The following is an 18258-nucleotide window of genomic DNA, read 5'->3' as shown; positions in this document are numbered from 1 at the left end:
GACACCCCTTTGAGCATCGGGGCTCTTCCACTACCACATTTCATGTCTTTTCAGAATGCTTTCCGGAATCATTAAGAGCTTTTTCGATTATTATTATCTAGAGAATTACGATCTTCTTAGCGGCGATAATGTAATTGTACTGGTATTCTTACTGCTCCGTGTAATACTTAGTTTTCGAAAACCAGTGGCTTCCAGAATGGATAGAATACCCAGAGAGAAGAATACCCAGTTTCGGAATTTCCGTGCAACACCCAGTTCTGAAAATCTGTAGCTGCGAGAATACGGATTCAGAAACGTGGTTTGAACAAGTGCATCGAAAGCACTGCACAACGTTGGAAACTACACCGTCAGGCACAACGCCGTGTCTCCCACAAGTTGCCCAGGATGCAGATACATGAACACTGTGCGCGATCGTACACCGCAATGCTTGGAAAACAGGAACAGGGTACTCCCGTGAAGGCAACTAGCATGCAATCACCCCATCGTCCAGCACCGGTTATGGGAAAACAGGGCTTAAGGCAACTTGTCTACGCAGGCAAGTGCCTCGCTATGACTCATGCTACCTCTACTTCCATTTCCCCTGCTTCCTTCACTTCTACTATTCCCTTCCTCTTCAGTCTGACCTTGACTAGTCTCAGCATAAACATGCCTGAATGCTACGAAATCTCCAGTTCCTTTGGGCCGTACTCAACTGAATGCAAGGCCACGGCAATGATTGTGCATTTGCCATATGAAATACAGTGTAACCCTGATCTATCGTTCCTGCATTGATCGTTTTCCCGCATTCATCGTTCTCCGTTCCTGGTCCCTGGTCATTTAGGATATTTGAAAGGGATCAACAATATGACCTAAGTGTGTCGATAAAGTTCTAATATTCCTTTAAGACGCAAAAATCTTGTCTCATTCTCTGCTCTCTTTCTTTTGTCCCTATCTTGCCCCCCTTTTTCTCGCTCCTCGTAACGTACGTTGTTTGGTCATACGTCACAGAGCATCAAAAGTGAGGAAGAAGCATGTCATTCATCGCCTGCCTTCTAGATGGAGACCACAGCCACAACCTCGAGGGTCTCTATCCCCCTCAAAATCTTATTCAAATCTTAAAAAAAAGCCAAAAACATTAAAATTAGTGTAAAAACTGAAAATGTGACAAAAATCACGAAAAATTGCAAAATTTCAAGTGTGCAAAAATTAAGAAGCCTTGACCATTGAAAACAATCGTTTTTTTTTTTTATAAGTCGACCTTCAACCTTGTCCAATTTCATCAGCAGCTCGGCTAACTATTTCCCTGACATTCATTTGCCTCGCTCACAACCTCCCTGCTCTGCATCCACTCACTCTCTGCAAGAAAGCATTCGAATTGATTGCTGTCTGTGACTCACCTTCTGCAGCACCTCATGCACCAGACTCCCGATCAGCATGGAGCGCGCTGCCGCCTGGGGCTGGGCCACATCAGCAGCCTCCACACAACAAGCATCGGCAGCCGCCTCAAAGCCACGGAAGCGCTCAGCAAGGACACTCTTTCGAGCACAGAATAGGCTCCCCACGACAGTTGTGCCCGAGATGAGCATATCAGGCTCCTCAACCAGGAAAGACTGCGATGAACAAAGCAAGTACTAGCCATTAACTTAGTGTGCAACAATGCACCCTTGCCAACTTGTTTACATACAAAGCCAAAAAACGTGAAGAAATATCAGAAGGTTTATGATTACAAAAACTCAACATCTTAACTAAACCTCAATGCATTATTCAGTGACTTTGGATTACAAAAGAACAAAAAAACTTCTTTTCCATGAAAAACTGAGAAATATATGTACACATCCATCGAGTTAAAATTTATTTACACACATAATGCAAAGGCAATATCAAAAGAGAAAAGAAAACAACTCAATTATTTCTGTTCAAAATCTTGATCTCATGAAACTTTTCTCAAAGAAACATTTCTCATCAAAAACAAATTTTAATCTCAAATTTTAAAAAATGACAGTAGGTAAAACTGCAAGCAGCTGAACTAGCACTGATTTGACCATACAGACAGCATCAGATTCCATGAGTTGATGTAGGCAAACATCTCAATGAACACAAACACACGCAAGATCGCAAAAAGCAAGATAAACATGAATGACCAGAGGAAATGAATGCCAAGATGAACATGACCTTGATGGCTTGCAGAACGATGGTGGACATGCATAATTTAATGGCTGACAAGAAAAATTTTCTGTCACCTGACAACACAGATTTGTTTGAAACACCCACTGCTCATTCTGCACTGATTCGTTCAATGGTATTACGCTCAACTATGTGGAAACTCAACTATATTCGAAATTGAAAAGGAAACTTCGTTGACTTCCACTGATGTATTTCGTCCGTACGACATGCTTTGAACCATAGAGATCATTATCAAGTACAACAAATGCGAAAAAAGTCACTGTTTACTCATGCACGGCCATATTTTTTGGCCATCGTCTAAAAGATAGAGAAAACTTTCAAGGAATTATGGAGCGTTGTGCAATTGATTTGGAAGCCAGTATCGCATTGTGAGTTAAATGCAATCATACTTATGTGGGCAAAGAAAGATTTAATGCTTTCCCGGCAAATAGACTTGGTAACATGTTCTCGGGATCACCACTGCGTGAGGAGCTGCCAACGTTGCCATGTCTGACTCGGACCTGGCTCACAGCCCCAATGAGGACAATGGCTAAGTTGGACATCGAAACGTCAGCAGTTATGCAGTTCCTGCAACCCAGTGGCGACCTCAAGAACATTTAATGAAGGATACTTACATGGGCATTTGTTAAAAATATATTATCGAAAGTTAAATTAGCAGCTGAGAAGGGGGACAGTGTGAACGTCACACCGCAATGGTGTTAGGATGCCTGAAAATCAGTTACACCTGAGCTTGGGTCAAATGTGTGGGAAAAGTATGTAATGGGAGAAAGGACAATTAGTGGGTGAATTCAATGACAGATATCGAGTAGAGATAAATTTAGTTTCTGACCCTGATTACAGCAATGAACAAATTAATTATGAATCTCAATCTGACAACAATTCTCATTGAGTGGCTCAAATTATTATGAGAGGAATTTGGAAAAATATATGCAAACAATAGAATAGCAACTGAGGTGTAGTAATCAACAGCCAAAATTACTTTCTAAAATCTGACTTAGGTGATCGAAAGCCCACATGAAAAATGCTGATAGGAATTGATACAAAAAGGTCCTAGCAATAATTATCTCTTGAAAGACCACACAATTATGACTTAGATTAAGATACACAGCAGCAGAAAAGCATGTGGATGAAATACCCCCAACCCTAACCCTTCACTGCAGCAGGTGCCTTCAAAAGGAAAATGCTCCCGTGCTACAAGTTAGCCAAGATTATGTATTCTAATCCTCTCCCAACAGAGATCTATTACCGAGGGTGGGGGGGGGGGGGGGGGGGTGAGTTACACTGGCATTCTTATTGCTCCGATTTGGGACCCTACTCAATGGCGCACATACGTAGTCATTACCGTGACCACTGGACTAAACCATCCAACCCACTCTTAACAGGAGTCTACGGTCAAATTATTGCATCAATAGTTCTTTTTTAAATAAGTATCGTTAATGATTTTCAGTAATTTACACTTATATAAGAATAAATAACATTTTTAAGCACTGTAGAATTTTAAATAGATTTCCAGCAGTGAAAATACTACGGCAGATCCCATTTATCCCATTGCGTTGTGGATTATGCGTGCATGAGTTTAATGGCCTTCCAAGTTTTCTACTATCTTTAAAAAAAAATAAAATCGCACGCAAAAGCACAAAGATATCGGGGTTTTTAAATACAATGTTACTCCGGGCTGATTATTTCCATTAGAATCCCCTTCTTAAAGTGGAATTATTTTATCTACTTGCTGACAGGGAATGTTTCAAGTTAACTTCGACGTCTACTCATTTTGTTTTCACTGCAGACAACAATCAGAGGCGGAAAAATAATCTTGATTTATTTTAGAAGATTCTTAAATGGTCAACCTTTTGTAAATTCAGAGAAATTTTACTCACGATTTTGGCAGAGGTAACACAAGGGCTGAGCAAATTGAGGGGAGGGGGGAAGGGAGGGGGGAGGGGTACTTACGAGTTCAGAGAGGGACGAGGAGGGGTGGGTGTGGAGACGTGCAGGCGTTGGCTCTCCTCCGAGCATCCAGAACGCAAGGGCTGAGCAAATTGAGGGGAGGGGGGAAGGGAGGGGGGAGGGGTACTTACGAGTCCAGAGAGGGACGAGGAGGGGTGGGTGTGGAGACGTGCAGGCGTTGGCTCTCCTCCGAGCATCCAGAGGCGCGTGGCATCGTCTTGAGCGGCACACTGAATGCTCACCACGTCCCCAGCGGCTGCACGGCAAGGCAACCTGCGCACATTCGGACACTTCATCAGGCGCTATGCGCTGCGAGGGTGTTGTGGTCAACTTTCCCATGAAGAAAATGTAACAAATTGAAGAGACACTTAGTGCCACTGGGGTCGTGTTCACTCAAGCCCAAAAATGAAATTCATCCAAAGAGGAGAAGGGAAATATGACAAAATACAAATCTTCCTCATGCAGCCATTCTCTTTATAATAAGACAATGCCAAAGTTGTGGTATAATTTTCATGAGTCGGTGAGATCATTTGATGCGTATATACTGGTGCTCAGTGAGGGAGAGAAGGTGCTCCTTGAGCCGAGAGATGAACAACAGGAGAGGATTACATGAGGTGAAGAAGAGACGGAATGAGTTTGTGATTGCATGGATTCGTTTGCGAACCACCTGTTATTCAATCGTAACAAATACCTCCAGAAGGCAAAGGGGCAGATTAAAAAGCATCATTTGAGCACGATGGGTTCAGCTGATGAATAACACATACCAGCAATAGCAATATGAAAACAATTTTTAATCCATAACAACAGGAGCTAAATGCCTGAAATGTAATGAAGTACCTATGAATGTATGTACTTAGTACACACGCATTACCATGCATAGATTGATTCACTCCATCCCATGCACAGCAGAGACACAGATGATATGTTTTATGGCTTTGGACTATTTTCATAACTAGATAGTAACTTATTATACTTGCTATAGAATAAAAAAGATAATACTGACAAGGGGAGACCACGAAAGTTGCTCCGCCTTTTTCAATGCCGTATTTTTTATAGAATGGTGAACACATCCCTGAAGTGGTTCCAAAAAAGGCCATTTGGGCTTCCAATCGGGTGGTACATATCCCTCCATTCTGAACGGAAGGAGACCACCCGGCTGGAAGCCCGAATAGCCATTTTTGAATATATTTGCCAGGAAAGCATTAGATTTTAATTCTTAGCAGTGGTTCCGTTGAATGGGCCTTAGTTTGACTGTAATTAATTAATTTTCATGCGGTACTTTTAACAAGCCGCGTATAGTTCCATGATATCGCACCGCTCAGCAGATGGGTCAGGTGGGGTAGTGGTTGCGTGTAAGGCTACCACCCAGGGGACCAGGTTTCAAGGCTTTGTGATGGTTGTAAATTTTGTTGTCTTCATTGTGATCATACGGCGTCAACTTTTTCATTAATTTAAATTGCGACAAGCATAGACATGAGACAATTTTTTTATCATCATAATGGCGTTTAGGCATTTAAGCAGTGTCATTTCAAACACGGAGATACGACGACTACACTAGCAAGGGTTGGTGTGCACCAAAATGTTCATTTTTTCATTGCTTATAATGATCAACTTCCACTTTAAAAATGAAAACCACCCTTGCAAGAGCACATGCCATTAAAGGCTGGCGGCAATCAACAACATGCGTACAGACATAATTAATAAGAACACAAAACGATTATAAAATGCCATATTTCTCGAACACTTCTAATTCACTTTACTCCAAAGGGAGTTCACTTACACAGTACCTATGTGCTTATAGAACCACTCCGAAAATATAATTAATATAAAATAATTAATTAAAATATAATTTCCATTAATAAATAGGATGAAATAAAAGTTGATGACCCTGGACCGGGCGTGCTGGCGTCTAAAATACATCAATGTTCGAAAACCAAGGATTTCAACATCGTAAGTATATTCTGGGCTAGAATGGTCTCGTATATTCCTACAATGTACTTTGAATGTCTATATTGCAAGTTTACTAATTTCTACTAATAAAGATTAATTTTAACAATAATCGAGTGTTATCATACATGCACATAACATGGGCAAGGTACGCCATTTGCCCGGTTGTGTAGAAATAACAGTCGTGCCCGCTAGAGGGTTAAAAGCAACAATTACACCAAATGTGTCTTGTGCTTGCCGCTTCCCATAGTCTTCTGTAGCCCTTCCAATATAATAACAAGATGCCCAACAACAAATTTCATTTCTTTGAAAAAAAAAAGCCGCTGTTTTAGCCCCTCGTTAATCTTTCGGTATGTTTTTGAGGAGAGCAGAAAGTGGAGCCTTCACTTCTCCATGTTGGAAATGACACTGCTTAAATACCTAAACGCCATTATGATGATAAAAAAATAGTCTCATGTCTATGCTTGTCGCAATTAATCCCCTCACATGCAAAGCCTAGAGGGGAATGGTGCATAGACCCATTGAGAGCAACAATCATCGAGCAGGAAGCGAGTTTGTGGCTACACCAAATATGAATGTAGGTAGCTCCACATGGGAAGATGGTGGACACGAATGTGGCACAAGAGATCCTATTGCCCTCCACAGAATGAGCCAAGCTCACAAATGCATGCGATATGTACTAAAGGGGTACAACATACCACATGCCTTGGACCAAAACTTTGGCTCGCTCCTTGCTTCCTGTTGACGACACTGTGAGTATTTTACCAGCCGGACCATTACACACGCCCTCCACACGGCAGCGATGCACCTTGCTCAAATCCAATGTGTACCTGAAAAAGAAGACAGCACAGTTTGCAGCGATGCTCATTATACTTATACTTGCAGTGAGTATGTGACTACATACATATATATGCAAGACATATCTGCCTGCTTTCATTCAGTGGCTCTTTGATGTCTGTGTTTGTGAGCTCGTATTCTTTAGAATTTTCTCTACTGCTGAATTCAGGACAGAAATGCTTAACATACGTGTACACTGTAGAGCAAATTCTGGATAGGGTTCGATTTCTCTGGTGAGTCTTACTCAAGAGACTGTTCACATCAGAGCAAAATTTTACTCTCAAGAGACTCAATCTCCGCAGGCATAGAGCAGCTCTACGGAAACTTCTTCATCTGCTGTACTCATAGGCTATAGTTTAGAGCAGCTCTACCTTAACTTCTTCATCTGCTGTACTCATAGGCTTTAGTTTAGAGCAGCTCTACCTTAACTTCTTCATCTGCTGTACTCATAGGCTTTAGTTTAGAGCAGCTCTACCTTAACTTCTTCATCTGCTGTACTCATAGGCTATAGTTTAGAGCAGCTCTACCTTAACTTCTTCATCTGCTGTACTCATAGGCTTTAGTTTAGAGCAGCTCTACCTTAACTTCTTCACCTGCTGTCACGCCAGTGTCCTCTCAGAGAGGGTGAGAAGACCAAGGCCAGAGGAGTGTCAGGCAATTAGCTGCTGCAGCAGTTGTGGCATGATTGTTGAAGAAGAAAAAATGCAGAAAAAACTAAGGAACATGGGTGCAGTAATGGATATTAAATCCAGACTAAGAAGAGCATACGAAGTTTTTGAGAGAGCTTTTACATGAGGATGTATCTTCTCACCACAATGTTTTCGAATATGTCCTGAGAACAACAAGTTTCTTTTAGCAAGGGTTTCTCCGAAGATTAAACACCAGGATACAAAATTTCGGAGAGCAATTTCACCCTCTGAGAGGTTGAAAATCACACTGAGGTTTTTAGCATCAGATAAGTTTTAATTAAAGATAAGCATTACTTCAATTATTTTTCATAAAAATGTACTAGAAAAAACTTCTTTTACTTCTTTTACTTTAATCAGGAGACATGTAGAGACATTCCTTGAAGCATTTATTTAGAATACCTGTTTCAAGAATAGCTAAAATAAATCCCTCCCAAAGTTTGCAGAGCATTATTTGAAATTTAGAAAGAATACTATTTTAAGGTAAATTCATTAACTTATTGCTAATATTTAGAGGTCTGTGAATTTTGCGAGATGCAATATCATGAAATAGCGAGAAATCAGTAAATAAAAACGAAATTTCACGTTTTTAGGTGGATTAGAGAAAAAATCACATCTAAGGAGTCATAATCTATTAAAGCCTAAGCCTTCATTGCTTAACACTGCCGACGTTCATTTGCTCTATCTCATTACGATTCCATGGTCAGTTGGCTAGCTTAGTCTCGCGCATAACGCATCAGCGTAATATCGCGCACTGTAGTGATTTCTCCGCCAGAATTTGCCATTAAATTTAACACAGCCTCTCTCTTGGATTCCCATGTATCAATCCTGAAATATTTAGAATGAGGCGCTTTCTCACCTGAATAATTAGATATTATAACTTTAAAATGTGCTGAAAGAAATTTAACGCGGCCGCGGAAGAGCGGAAATACAAGCTCACGCGCCCGGCATGCGTCAATGCCGAGTAGTAACTCCGGTGACTCACCGCGACGCATTAGACAGCGTTATTGGATAACTTGTTGCAGGAAAACCTTGAGTGTGGGTATAATGTAACAATTTCGTTGACTTCTACACGGGCGTTGGCTGGGACCGGGCCACTGTTCATGCCTCAGCCCACAGCGTGGCAGAGAGTCGTCTCATCTGAAAGCGGCCTGAATTTCACAGCGTCGTGATGTGAACGGCGGTAGCACCACTATATGTAGTATAGAACACCACTTACTAAATTTTCTGATTTCTTATAGAAATACCCCTTGTTCGGTCACGACAGTGTCACCAGCATCACTAATTTATAAGCATCAGCCGAGGACCACGTTAGCATCGCTGAAGCCAATTAGGGCTCAAAAGCAGCAAGTCCCCAAAGGGGGGATTCTAAGGACTCCAAGAGCTGTTAGTAAGGGGCAAACAATCCCAGAGTTTAGACTTCATGAAGAAGTATTGGTGAGGAATCCCAATCCAGGGGCATTTAAATATATTAAGGGTCAAATAGTGGCTGTTATGAGCAAAGCGACCTTCAAAGTAGCACTTCCAAACGGAGTAAGGTTAGTACATCTAGATCAATTGAGGAAACTGCGTGACACTCAACCTAAAATAAAATTAAATAAAGGAAACCATAGAGCCTGGGATGATTTCATGTGGTCAGCAAAAAAGTATGCCCCAAACACCCAATGCAGAGAGCCAGGGAGAGGTGAGAGACAAGGCTTGGAGTCTACAGCCATCACACGTCAAAGTGAGGGGGTTGCAGTTCCCCAAGCGCAATTACGCCGAAGTAATAGAGTAGTGGTCCTCCCCAAACGTCTGGATTTGTAAAAAAAAAAAGCTTATGTTGCACTGATGTACATATCTGTGGTAAAATATTATATGTTAATATAGTTTTACTTTGTATCATGGCAGGGTAGTGGGATACCTAAATGAAGTCTAGAGGTTCACAAAAGGTTTTGGAGCCAGCAGATGAGGGGATAATGGTAGCCTTTGATGACGGGAAATTGTTGAAACCTGCTGAATTTTAGGACTTCTATTATTTTAAAATTGTACATTTGTAACATGTCACTTGTAACTGCCATTATAATTACCATTGTTATCAGGGATTGGAATTTTGTATGTAACTTGGGGAAGGGATTAAATGTATTTAAGTGTGTGTGCGTCTATTGTTTTGTAGATGTCACCACTGGTCGAGAGTATTTGAGATGTATGTAACTTCTCTAGCGTGAGGGAGTGGGCGCCATGTTGTAATGGTACGTTGTAGGTTGTGAGTGTTACGTACGATACGAGAGCAATAAAGCGTTTATCTAAATGGGCTATGTGGTTGTTAATTCGGACCTCCTCTACCCGGGAACACTTTACACATATCATACCAACAGAAACATCAGGAGATGGTCCATGGCCATTTTCTTTCATTTGTCAAACACTGCTGACATCAATGCATTTGTTATATTAAGGGATTCCAATTCACAATCAAAACTGCAGAAGTTTTCTTCGTGGGATAATTACATAGATCCTTAACTTTCCCATGCATTAAAATTAGATCAACAATGAACACAATCTCCAGACACTTGAATAAGTATGTGTAAAATGAGCCTGGGAAAGGATAAGAAGAAAACAAGGAAAAAAGTTGGAAGATGTGTTGTTTTTCCGAGAGGTAAAGATATAAAAACAAAAACATACAGTAAACTGTGTAAGAAATTAATGCATTGCACACATTTGCTAAACGTTTGCAGTGATTAGAAGCAAATAAATAGTTTACAGGATTTATTTTCTAATTTCTTTTGATTCAATAAAACTTTGAAAATTTCTCGAAAAAACTGTTATTGAAGACTGCACAATTTATTAGTTTAGCTTTCTAATGCTGTATATCATTGGTGAAAGGAGTAATTCAATAGTTATAAGCAATCTTAATATCATCATAAATTTTGCCTCAAGAAGACATTTTGGGAGATCAATTCAATATTGGTAAGTAGATTATTTTAGTAGATTTATTAGTACAGTAAAACCTACATCGTTATGGAGGGGACCTAAATTTGGCCAATTTGATGAATTGAGGTTCACTATAGGGAGGTTTTAGTGATAGGCACCATTTCTTCATATACTTGTGGTTGAATGTGGTGGAGGAATGCATGCATGTTTAACCAAACATGCATGCATTAGTGAACTTATATTTATTATTTAATAATTATAGAAAGCGAGTGCTATCGTGTGATTTTTACCATGATTCGAGAGAAAACAATGCGAGCTCTCTTCATTCAACAGTCACTTAAAATTATTATGATAGTCGGATACCTTTTTTCTTATTCACTATTAGGTATACTCGGAACAAAATGGCCATAACTAATGGTTAACGTGAAAATTACAGCACATTAAAGGTGTATAAGGAAAAAAAAGGTGTGAAACATTTATCGCTGAAAATGTCATTCTATGTACGTAAGTCCATTTGTCTCGGTACAATTTGCAGAGGTAGTTTGGCCATCTCGGGGGGTGTCTCCTTGGTATGATAAGTGGAGGTTTACGAGATATAGAGGTTCACTACAAAGAGGTTTGCCTATAAATTTACATGTAAATCTGATGGGACCGTAGGGGTGGTATGAAGTAGGGAGGTTTATGACGTAAAGAGGTTCACTGCATAGAGATTTTACTGTATTTACGAAAGGCAAATATAGGTCATCGTTGAAAACATGATGAGGTACAGTGATACATGTTTATAAAAGTATATGCCACGCATATTTATCTCAACATTTCAACTGTGTTCTTAGGCTGAAACAAAAAAATACAGGCAATTTTTCCTGTAGCAACTCAAACTCCCTACTGGAAATCAGGTATTCAAAAATAATGTCTTAAAAAATAAAATTTAAGTTAATGGTTTAAAATATTGAGTATAGCAATGCCTATTATTCAGTATAGATATATCATATCTGCTGTTCCAAAGAATTGTCCTAATTTTCAACTAACTGTAAAGGAGACGTACTATTTCATTGGTGCATTACATTTGACTGATCATGTCCCACTTCCCCGCCAATGCATGTATTGGGAGAGTTTCAAGGAGATTTTCAATTTCTACTTGTATGAAAAAATGATGTTATAACTCCAGGCGAAAAATGGCTAAAGTGAGACCTTTCCTAAATAAGTTGAATGAATCATTCATTGCAAACGCTCCAGATACGAGGCATGTATCAGTTGACAATCCAAGATTCCTTATTTTGGAAGGGATGGGTGCAAACAATACATTAGGGGAAAACCAACATGTTTTGATTTTAAAGCTTGGGTAGCTGCCAAACGTCAGGGATACACCCTTGACGTAGATTGATACCAGGGAAAACAGACTGGCGACACCCAACCACCTAGTGTAGGGCATGGTGCGTCCGTTGTCCTAAAGAAAGCATGTTTTCAAGAGAAACTTTCCAGAGGTGAATTTCTGTTTTGAAAACTTTTTTACAAGTGCAAAGCTTTTATCAGCATTAGCATCTCGCGGCAAATATCGGGAACTGTCCAAACAAATAGAATGGATTGCTGTCCCTTGCCTAGTAAGAAAGATACATGGAAAAATGTGAGTGGGTAAAATTTGAGGCACGAATTAACAAAGTGGAAAATATAGTTGCAGTTGCAAGGACGGATAATAATCTCGTATATGTTATGTCTAATGCTCACAGTACTCACCCAATCCATCAAGTCTCTAGATATTTAGTGTCAAAAAAGGTAAAGTTAGGGTACCACAACCACATTTAATACAAGTACATAATATAAGACATAAGGTTATCACCTCTTCAGCAGCTAAAGGGAAAATGGGTTGTGGGAAAGAAGTGCGTTGGAAAAGGGTGAGGGGGTAGCTTTGTGGGAGGGGGGAGGGGCTTCCAGGCCTGCCCTGCACGCCAACTCGAAGGTTTGGAGAATGAGGGTGGAGTCAGTGGGAGGGGGGGAGGAATGCAATAACTGAAAATTTGAAGCACTGATCGAAAAGGGATTCGTGAGAGAGAGAGAGAGAGGATGTGTAGGTTCTGGTAGAGATGCGTGTGGAGGGGACGGATGTGCGGTGATTATTCATTCTGAGGTTGATGGGGGTGGTGCATTGGCCGACATAGAAAGTGGGGCAGAAATTGCAATGAAGGAGCTAAATGATATTGGTGGATGTACAAGTAGTGGAGGGGAAAATCGGTGGGCTTTTAAGTTTGGGGAGAAAAGAGGCAGGGGGTGAAGAGAATATCTTGCAGGTTTTGCACCTGGAACGATTGCAAGGTGAGGGTGGGATGGTGGTGACTGACTACATGTTTTGAAGAGGGCGGGTGGCTTCAAATACGGTATTTAAATTCGGTGGTCTCTTTTAAATGTGATATGAGGAGTAGAGGGGAAGATCTGGGAGGTGGATTTGTGTTTGGAAAGGATGGGGTACAAGTCCGTCGCCAATATATATTCTGTAGAAAGTGAGCGCCAGGAAAGTAGGTGGTGAGCAGAGATGGGGAGCAATATTATTTTTTTTATTCCTGAGGAAAGGTGTTGGATTGTACCAAGTTTGGTAGCGATATTCTACCAGCAAACTACTCTCTCATATGTATTCTTGTGCCATAGCCTCCATTTGAGTGCGTTGTTTATTTCTCTGCACTGTACTGCCTTCTTGCGTATGAGTTTTAAATAAATGGAAAAAACTAATGTTTTTTTTGTTCTGTTCTCAACACCGCAACATGGGAGGTTTTTGCTTTGACCTGCCATTCCACTATAAATAACGTAATTATATAAGAGACTCTTCTATAAGTATAAATTACACAACTTTTTCGAGAAACTTTCTACATTTTTGTAGTGGGTTTGGCAACCTGAGTTACTTGAGGTTTTTGCTTTTGCTAGGAAAAATTTTTTATGCTGACTGGACATTTGATTACTGTTGCTATTTCTTTCATTGGAATGTGATACTGTTCTCACCGAACTGTCTTGGAAATAAGTGGCATTACAAAGTCAAATAAATGTATTCAGTGTCTGAGAAGGTTGTCATAATACTCGCTTGCATTGTTGCTTGACAGAAGATCTGACCTATTGGTTAGTCCAAGATATTTAAGTAAGCTTTAGATCATACAGATGAAAGGCAAGCAGCTGAGGTAGGTACCTAAAAACATTATCAAACCCTGAGTCCTCTCCGACCTCTGGGGGTAATTTTTCTCCAACAAAACAGATTCTGATGCATAGTTTGTTTAATCGATAGGTCAAAGGGATGGGATGGGTGCTTCTGATAACACATACTAGGCTATCAGAGGTCACATCATATTCCGTAACGGTGGCAATTGTATAACTACCTGAAAATTACCTCCAAGACATGGGAAATAGAGATAACCACACATTGACATACCATGACTATATTATATAGATACAATATTCCAAAGCCACTTAATTCGCTAAACATATAACTGGCTTTTGAATGAAGGAGGGAGAGGTATTGAAAGCACTATGGTGTAGTGATGCGTTCAAAAATAATTAGGATTAACTTACCCATCGGCATCTTCATCTTCACAAAATGAGTCCCAATCGTCGAGGAGGAAGAGGTCCTCCTCAAAAACCACCGATGATGGGCAACAGCCGTGATCAGGGCTTGCCTTTGCCTGCACCAATTCCGACAGAGGCACGGCCGTCTTTTCGGTTGTCTTCGCTGCTTCACTTTCTTCCTCATGGCTTGGGCCTCCTCCGGTACGGATCGGCGGTAATTCACATACCTCGCCCGTAGACGAGTTGATCAGCTCAATTAATGATAAAGTCGTCTCCACATCTCCATCTGCGGTATGAGTATTGCTGCCCTCCCCACGGCCTTTGGAGGGCTTCAAACGGTCGGCCTCTTTCTCTAAGTCTAGGCCACACTTTGGGGAATAATTTGGAATTTCCTTGCCGATGCACGTGCCGACTGAGGTGGGTTTACACGATCGCTCCGAATCAACATTTGAGTTACCATTGGCGGACAATGTGACTAGGTCATCTTTCGATCTGACAGGGCCAACACTTAAAGTGTTCGATCCAGATCCACGAAAGACTTTATTCCGTTCACTATTGGGCCCTACATCGGAAGTACCAGATTCAACAGTCTTACCGAAAAATTTAGATATCCTTTGTTGATTACAGTGGTCTGCTACCTGAAAAAAATTCACTCATTTCATCACCAAAAAACTAGAGCGAACACTTCCTATGCCCATTGCTCAAACTTATTATATCAATTAAAAAGGTAGCTTCCATGTCATGGCAATATCATTGAATGGATACCTCGTACATACCATTTTCCGCTTCCTCATGATTACGAAGCTGTTTTTTACTCAGTTGACATACAAATTCCAATGATCGTGAGAGAATTACACCCGCTATACGTGTATTTTACACGTTTTCTCAGCGTAAACTGTATAGCTGACATCCCCTCACAATTTTCCCGCGTTTTGGTCGATACCGTGATATCGATGTGTCATATTTCGATTGGATTCGATTCCGGCACGAGATGATGCAGTCGATAGAACCGCGTAATTTAAAAGTCCGGGTCACTCGGCATATTGCACTCAACACTCATTCTTTCTCCAGTTTTCACGAGATGTTTTAATCATAGGAATAGCTTAAATCTTCTCATAAATTAAAATTTCATTATTTTCCACGAAATCCAATGCCCATAGATGTATATTGCAATTATATTTCAATTTTGTAGTTGAAGGTTTAAGGATGTCAATCGTTCCAGGTGCCCAAACACGTTTGGGTACACACGTAGATCAACATATTTTCCATAATCATTGATTTGTATTTGTATGAAAACATAGTCAGATAAGAAATATGTAGTAAGTTACAAAATGAGACAGTATGTTCAGCAAAATAAATAGTAAAACCGTCCACACATTGCCCGATCGATTGATCAATGGATATTTTGGTTTGAAAGATCAGGCAAAATCAATAAAACAGCAAGGAACTTGGTGTGAAAATATTGGTGTCATACATTTGGTGACCAGATTTATTAATTCAGGTAACTGCCAACAATTTGTACCAAAGCAAAGATTTCCATTTCTTCATCTTCTAAATCTTTCCCGCTACTTCTTAACATTTTTCTTTGATTTTGTTTCATTCTCTGCATTTATCTATAGCAATTTCTTCTCTCTGTGCCCTTCTTGCCATCATCGCTTCCATTTCAGTTCCTCACCTCTTCTGACATGCATCTCTGTACTTGCCACGTATTGCTCAATCCAAATATCTCATCAACTCCCATCAGATGCCTCTCCTCATGCATGAAAGATCCCAGCCCAAACTCTTCTTGGAGAAATGAGAGCCCTTTCAGTGTCAGTTTTATGCCCTTTCTGAAATTTATCTCTGCACTTTTCACTTGCTCCGCATGCATATCTGATCAACTTCCACAGAGTCACACATGAAAAATTGCATTCCTACGTCATCTTGGAGGATTGACAGTCTTCATCAACTAATATGTCTCAGTTCACAGAGAATCCACTCTTGACAATGGCATTACTGGAAGAGCAGGAGGATACCTACAAGTTGCCAATGCATCCCCAAAGCCTTCTTGTTTGTTAAGTTGCATACAATGAGTCCAGTCTATCCGTATCCCTGTTGGAGCCAGTTAGCAGTACTTCATCCACCTGAGAGACAACCCTTTTGAACTAGATACCAGCGTGGTCTGCCTGCAGAGCTGCCATGTCATTTGCAGACACGAGAACCCCAAGACAAGAATCCTTGTCTGCTTTACACTGCTCAGGTTTTTTTAACAATTCTGTTAGGTTGCAGACATGATGCTGCTAAGGTAAATTTGTGCTTTTTTGGGATTCTCTCAACTATATTTTCCTTACAATAGAGACCAAATACTTCATATTCCAACCATTTGTCCTTGTCAATATTCTTCCCTCGCTGAGAACAAAGGTTTTCCCCACAGTAACATTGATTTGGAATGGTTTCAAACCATTCACAACATCACAATTGCTCAGTTGGCAGCCTATCTTCGTTATGCTTAGGATCTCTGACATCACCAACCACCCTCTTGGAGATGATCCTCAATGCCACCATAAAGATATGGGATGACTGGGTTCAGCACCTCATGCCCTTTGAGAAATGGCACTACTACTGCAAAATATCTGCTTTCCTGACATTATTCTTGCAAAGAAATGAATTTTCGCCAGCAGAAGTTCTCAAAAAACTAGCAATTTTCTTGAGAAAAACATGCCTTTGCCTAATTTTCAGGGGAATTCTTGGTTGGGTGTAATGTCCACCTGTAATATGGTTCAGTTATGATATTACACCCAAATAAGTCTTACTCCGATGAGGGAGTGCATCAGAGGAAGGTTTAACAGCAACAAACAAATTATTCAGGTTTGGCAAATTTACAATACATGGCATGGTACGTAGTAGCACACGAGATTAGAGGATTCCTCACAGCATCACTTTTGTCTGCATTTGATCAGAAAATGTGGTATAGTAGCTGATGGATCGACGTACATCTCTTCTTCGTCGTACTGGGCAAGGAGAACGAGCACCAGCAGCACACTGTGCTACACAATAGGTAAAAGGTTCAAAGCAATAAGTACCTACCTCATTCCTACCCAAAAACTTAATCACACTAGACTGAAGCACCCCTATTAGGTTATCCCCCACGCTATGTAAGACCAGAATGGTGGACTGTGCATTAGGTAGGTACTATACCACTAGAATACATATTTAACCTGACAGGGTTCCCTCTCATCTTGAAGAGGAAACAGAAGAGTAGAGCTTAAGGAAAACGGAGTGGTGCCCATATGCCTTCCACTATGTTTATGCAAGTCATTCACGAGGATCAAGTTACATGTGTGGCTAAGCACAAGCAAGTTTAAAAAAAAAATAGCATTTTTAACCTTCGTTCGTATTCCAAACCAAGAAAGTTTGATAGAAAAATCATTAAAAAAAGTATTTATCCCATTTTTCCCTTGACAGTAATGGTAAGGCCTCAAACAATTTTAGAATCAAGTCAAAACCATTTTTGGAGCAATAATTTTTAAACCTAAGACAGCACACACGGAGAATGGGTAAAGTCACAACCAGTTTCACCACAATCATAAGCAAAATAAGTAGCTAGGTTAATGAACTGCATTAGGCAAGTCATTAATGCCATAAAGAAATGTATTCAAACCATTACATTTTCTTATATCTTTTAAACCGTTAACATTCTCAAATTACAGCAAAAGGATATTTTTCAATCTTTCTGGAATCCTCTACCTGCTAATGATAAAACTTAAGATTTTCATCTCGACTACATTAGGAATATCACTTACCTTTTTCTCCAACAGCCAATTTTATGCACAACAAATCCACAGTTTCAAGAAAAAATTGAATGGCTGTTAAAAAAAAACAGAAACCATACATACATGCAGGATGGACATTATTCCAGGGTAGTAATTATAAGTTTCATCAAAGTTTGGGATGCCACGGACAAATTACCTTAAACTTCTGAAGTGGCTGAAATATAACTGAAAGAATATGTACAAGCTTTACATAAGCTTAAGCATGACTAGCACGGATGAATAGGGATGTGTCCATCCACCTGGAAACAAAGAAATGCTGAGTGCACAGTCCATAGCTACAAATGTGTGAGCAGCAAACACATAGTAATGGCAATAGGAGAAAATGAAACCTACCTTTGTGCACTGCATTAAACACCCTTAGTGGACAGAAAACAAATGTACCATCAACATTTCACAAAATTAATCCACACAAA

At 40.2% G+C, this 18258-nt stretch overlaps 1 protein-coding gene across 5 annotated transcripts in view; it reads right to left on the bottom strand.

Annotated features, from left to right (window-relative positions):
• LOC124155333 (DNA replication ATP-dependent helicase/nuclease DNA2) overlaps positions 1–14969 on the bottom strand; it is a 98692-nt gene extending 83723 nt beyond the window's left edge. For 3 of the 5 annotated variants that reach the window (XM_046529060.1, XM_046529062.1, XM_046529061.1), the window contains exons 1-5: positions 14810–14969; positions 14040–14671; positions 6756–6887; positions 4242–4383; positions 1377–1589 (exon numbers count right to left, since the gene is read on the bottom strand). In XM_046529060.1, coding sequence (XP_046385016.1) covers positions 1377–1589; positions 4242–4383; positions 6756–6887; positions 14040–14671; positions 14810–14827 — 1137 coding nt within the window. In that variant the 5' untranslated portion in view covers positions 14828–14969. Of the gene's footprint in view, positions 1–1376; positions 1590–4113; positions 4203–4241; positions 4384–6755; positions 6888–14039; positions 14672–14809 lie in introns of those variants that run through there. The other 2 variants (XM_046529065.1, XM_046529064.1) reach the window with 2 other exon arrangements.
• Positions 14970–18258: the final 3289 nt, after the last annotated feature.

This window comes from Ischnura elegans, chromosome 3 (genome assembly GCF_921293095.1).
Source record: "Ischnura elegans chromosome 3, ioIscEleg1.1, whole genome shotgun sequence".
Classification (NCBI taxonomy): domain Eukaryota; kingdom Metazoa; phylum Arthropoda; class Insecta; order Odonata; family Coenagrionidae; genus Ischnura; species Ischnura elegans.
Note: the sequence above shows the minus strand (reverse complement) of the source record. Positions and strands in the feature narration are given on the sequence as shown.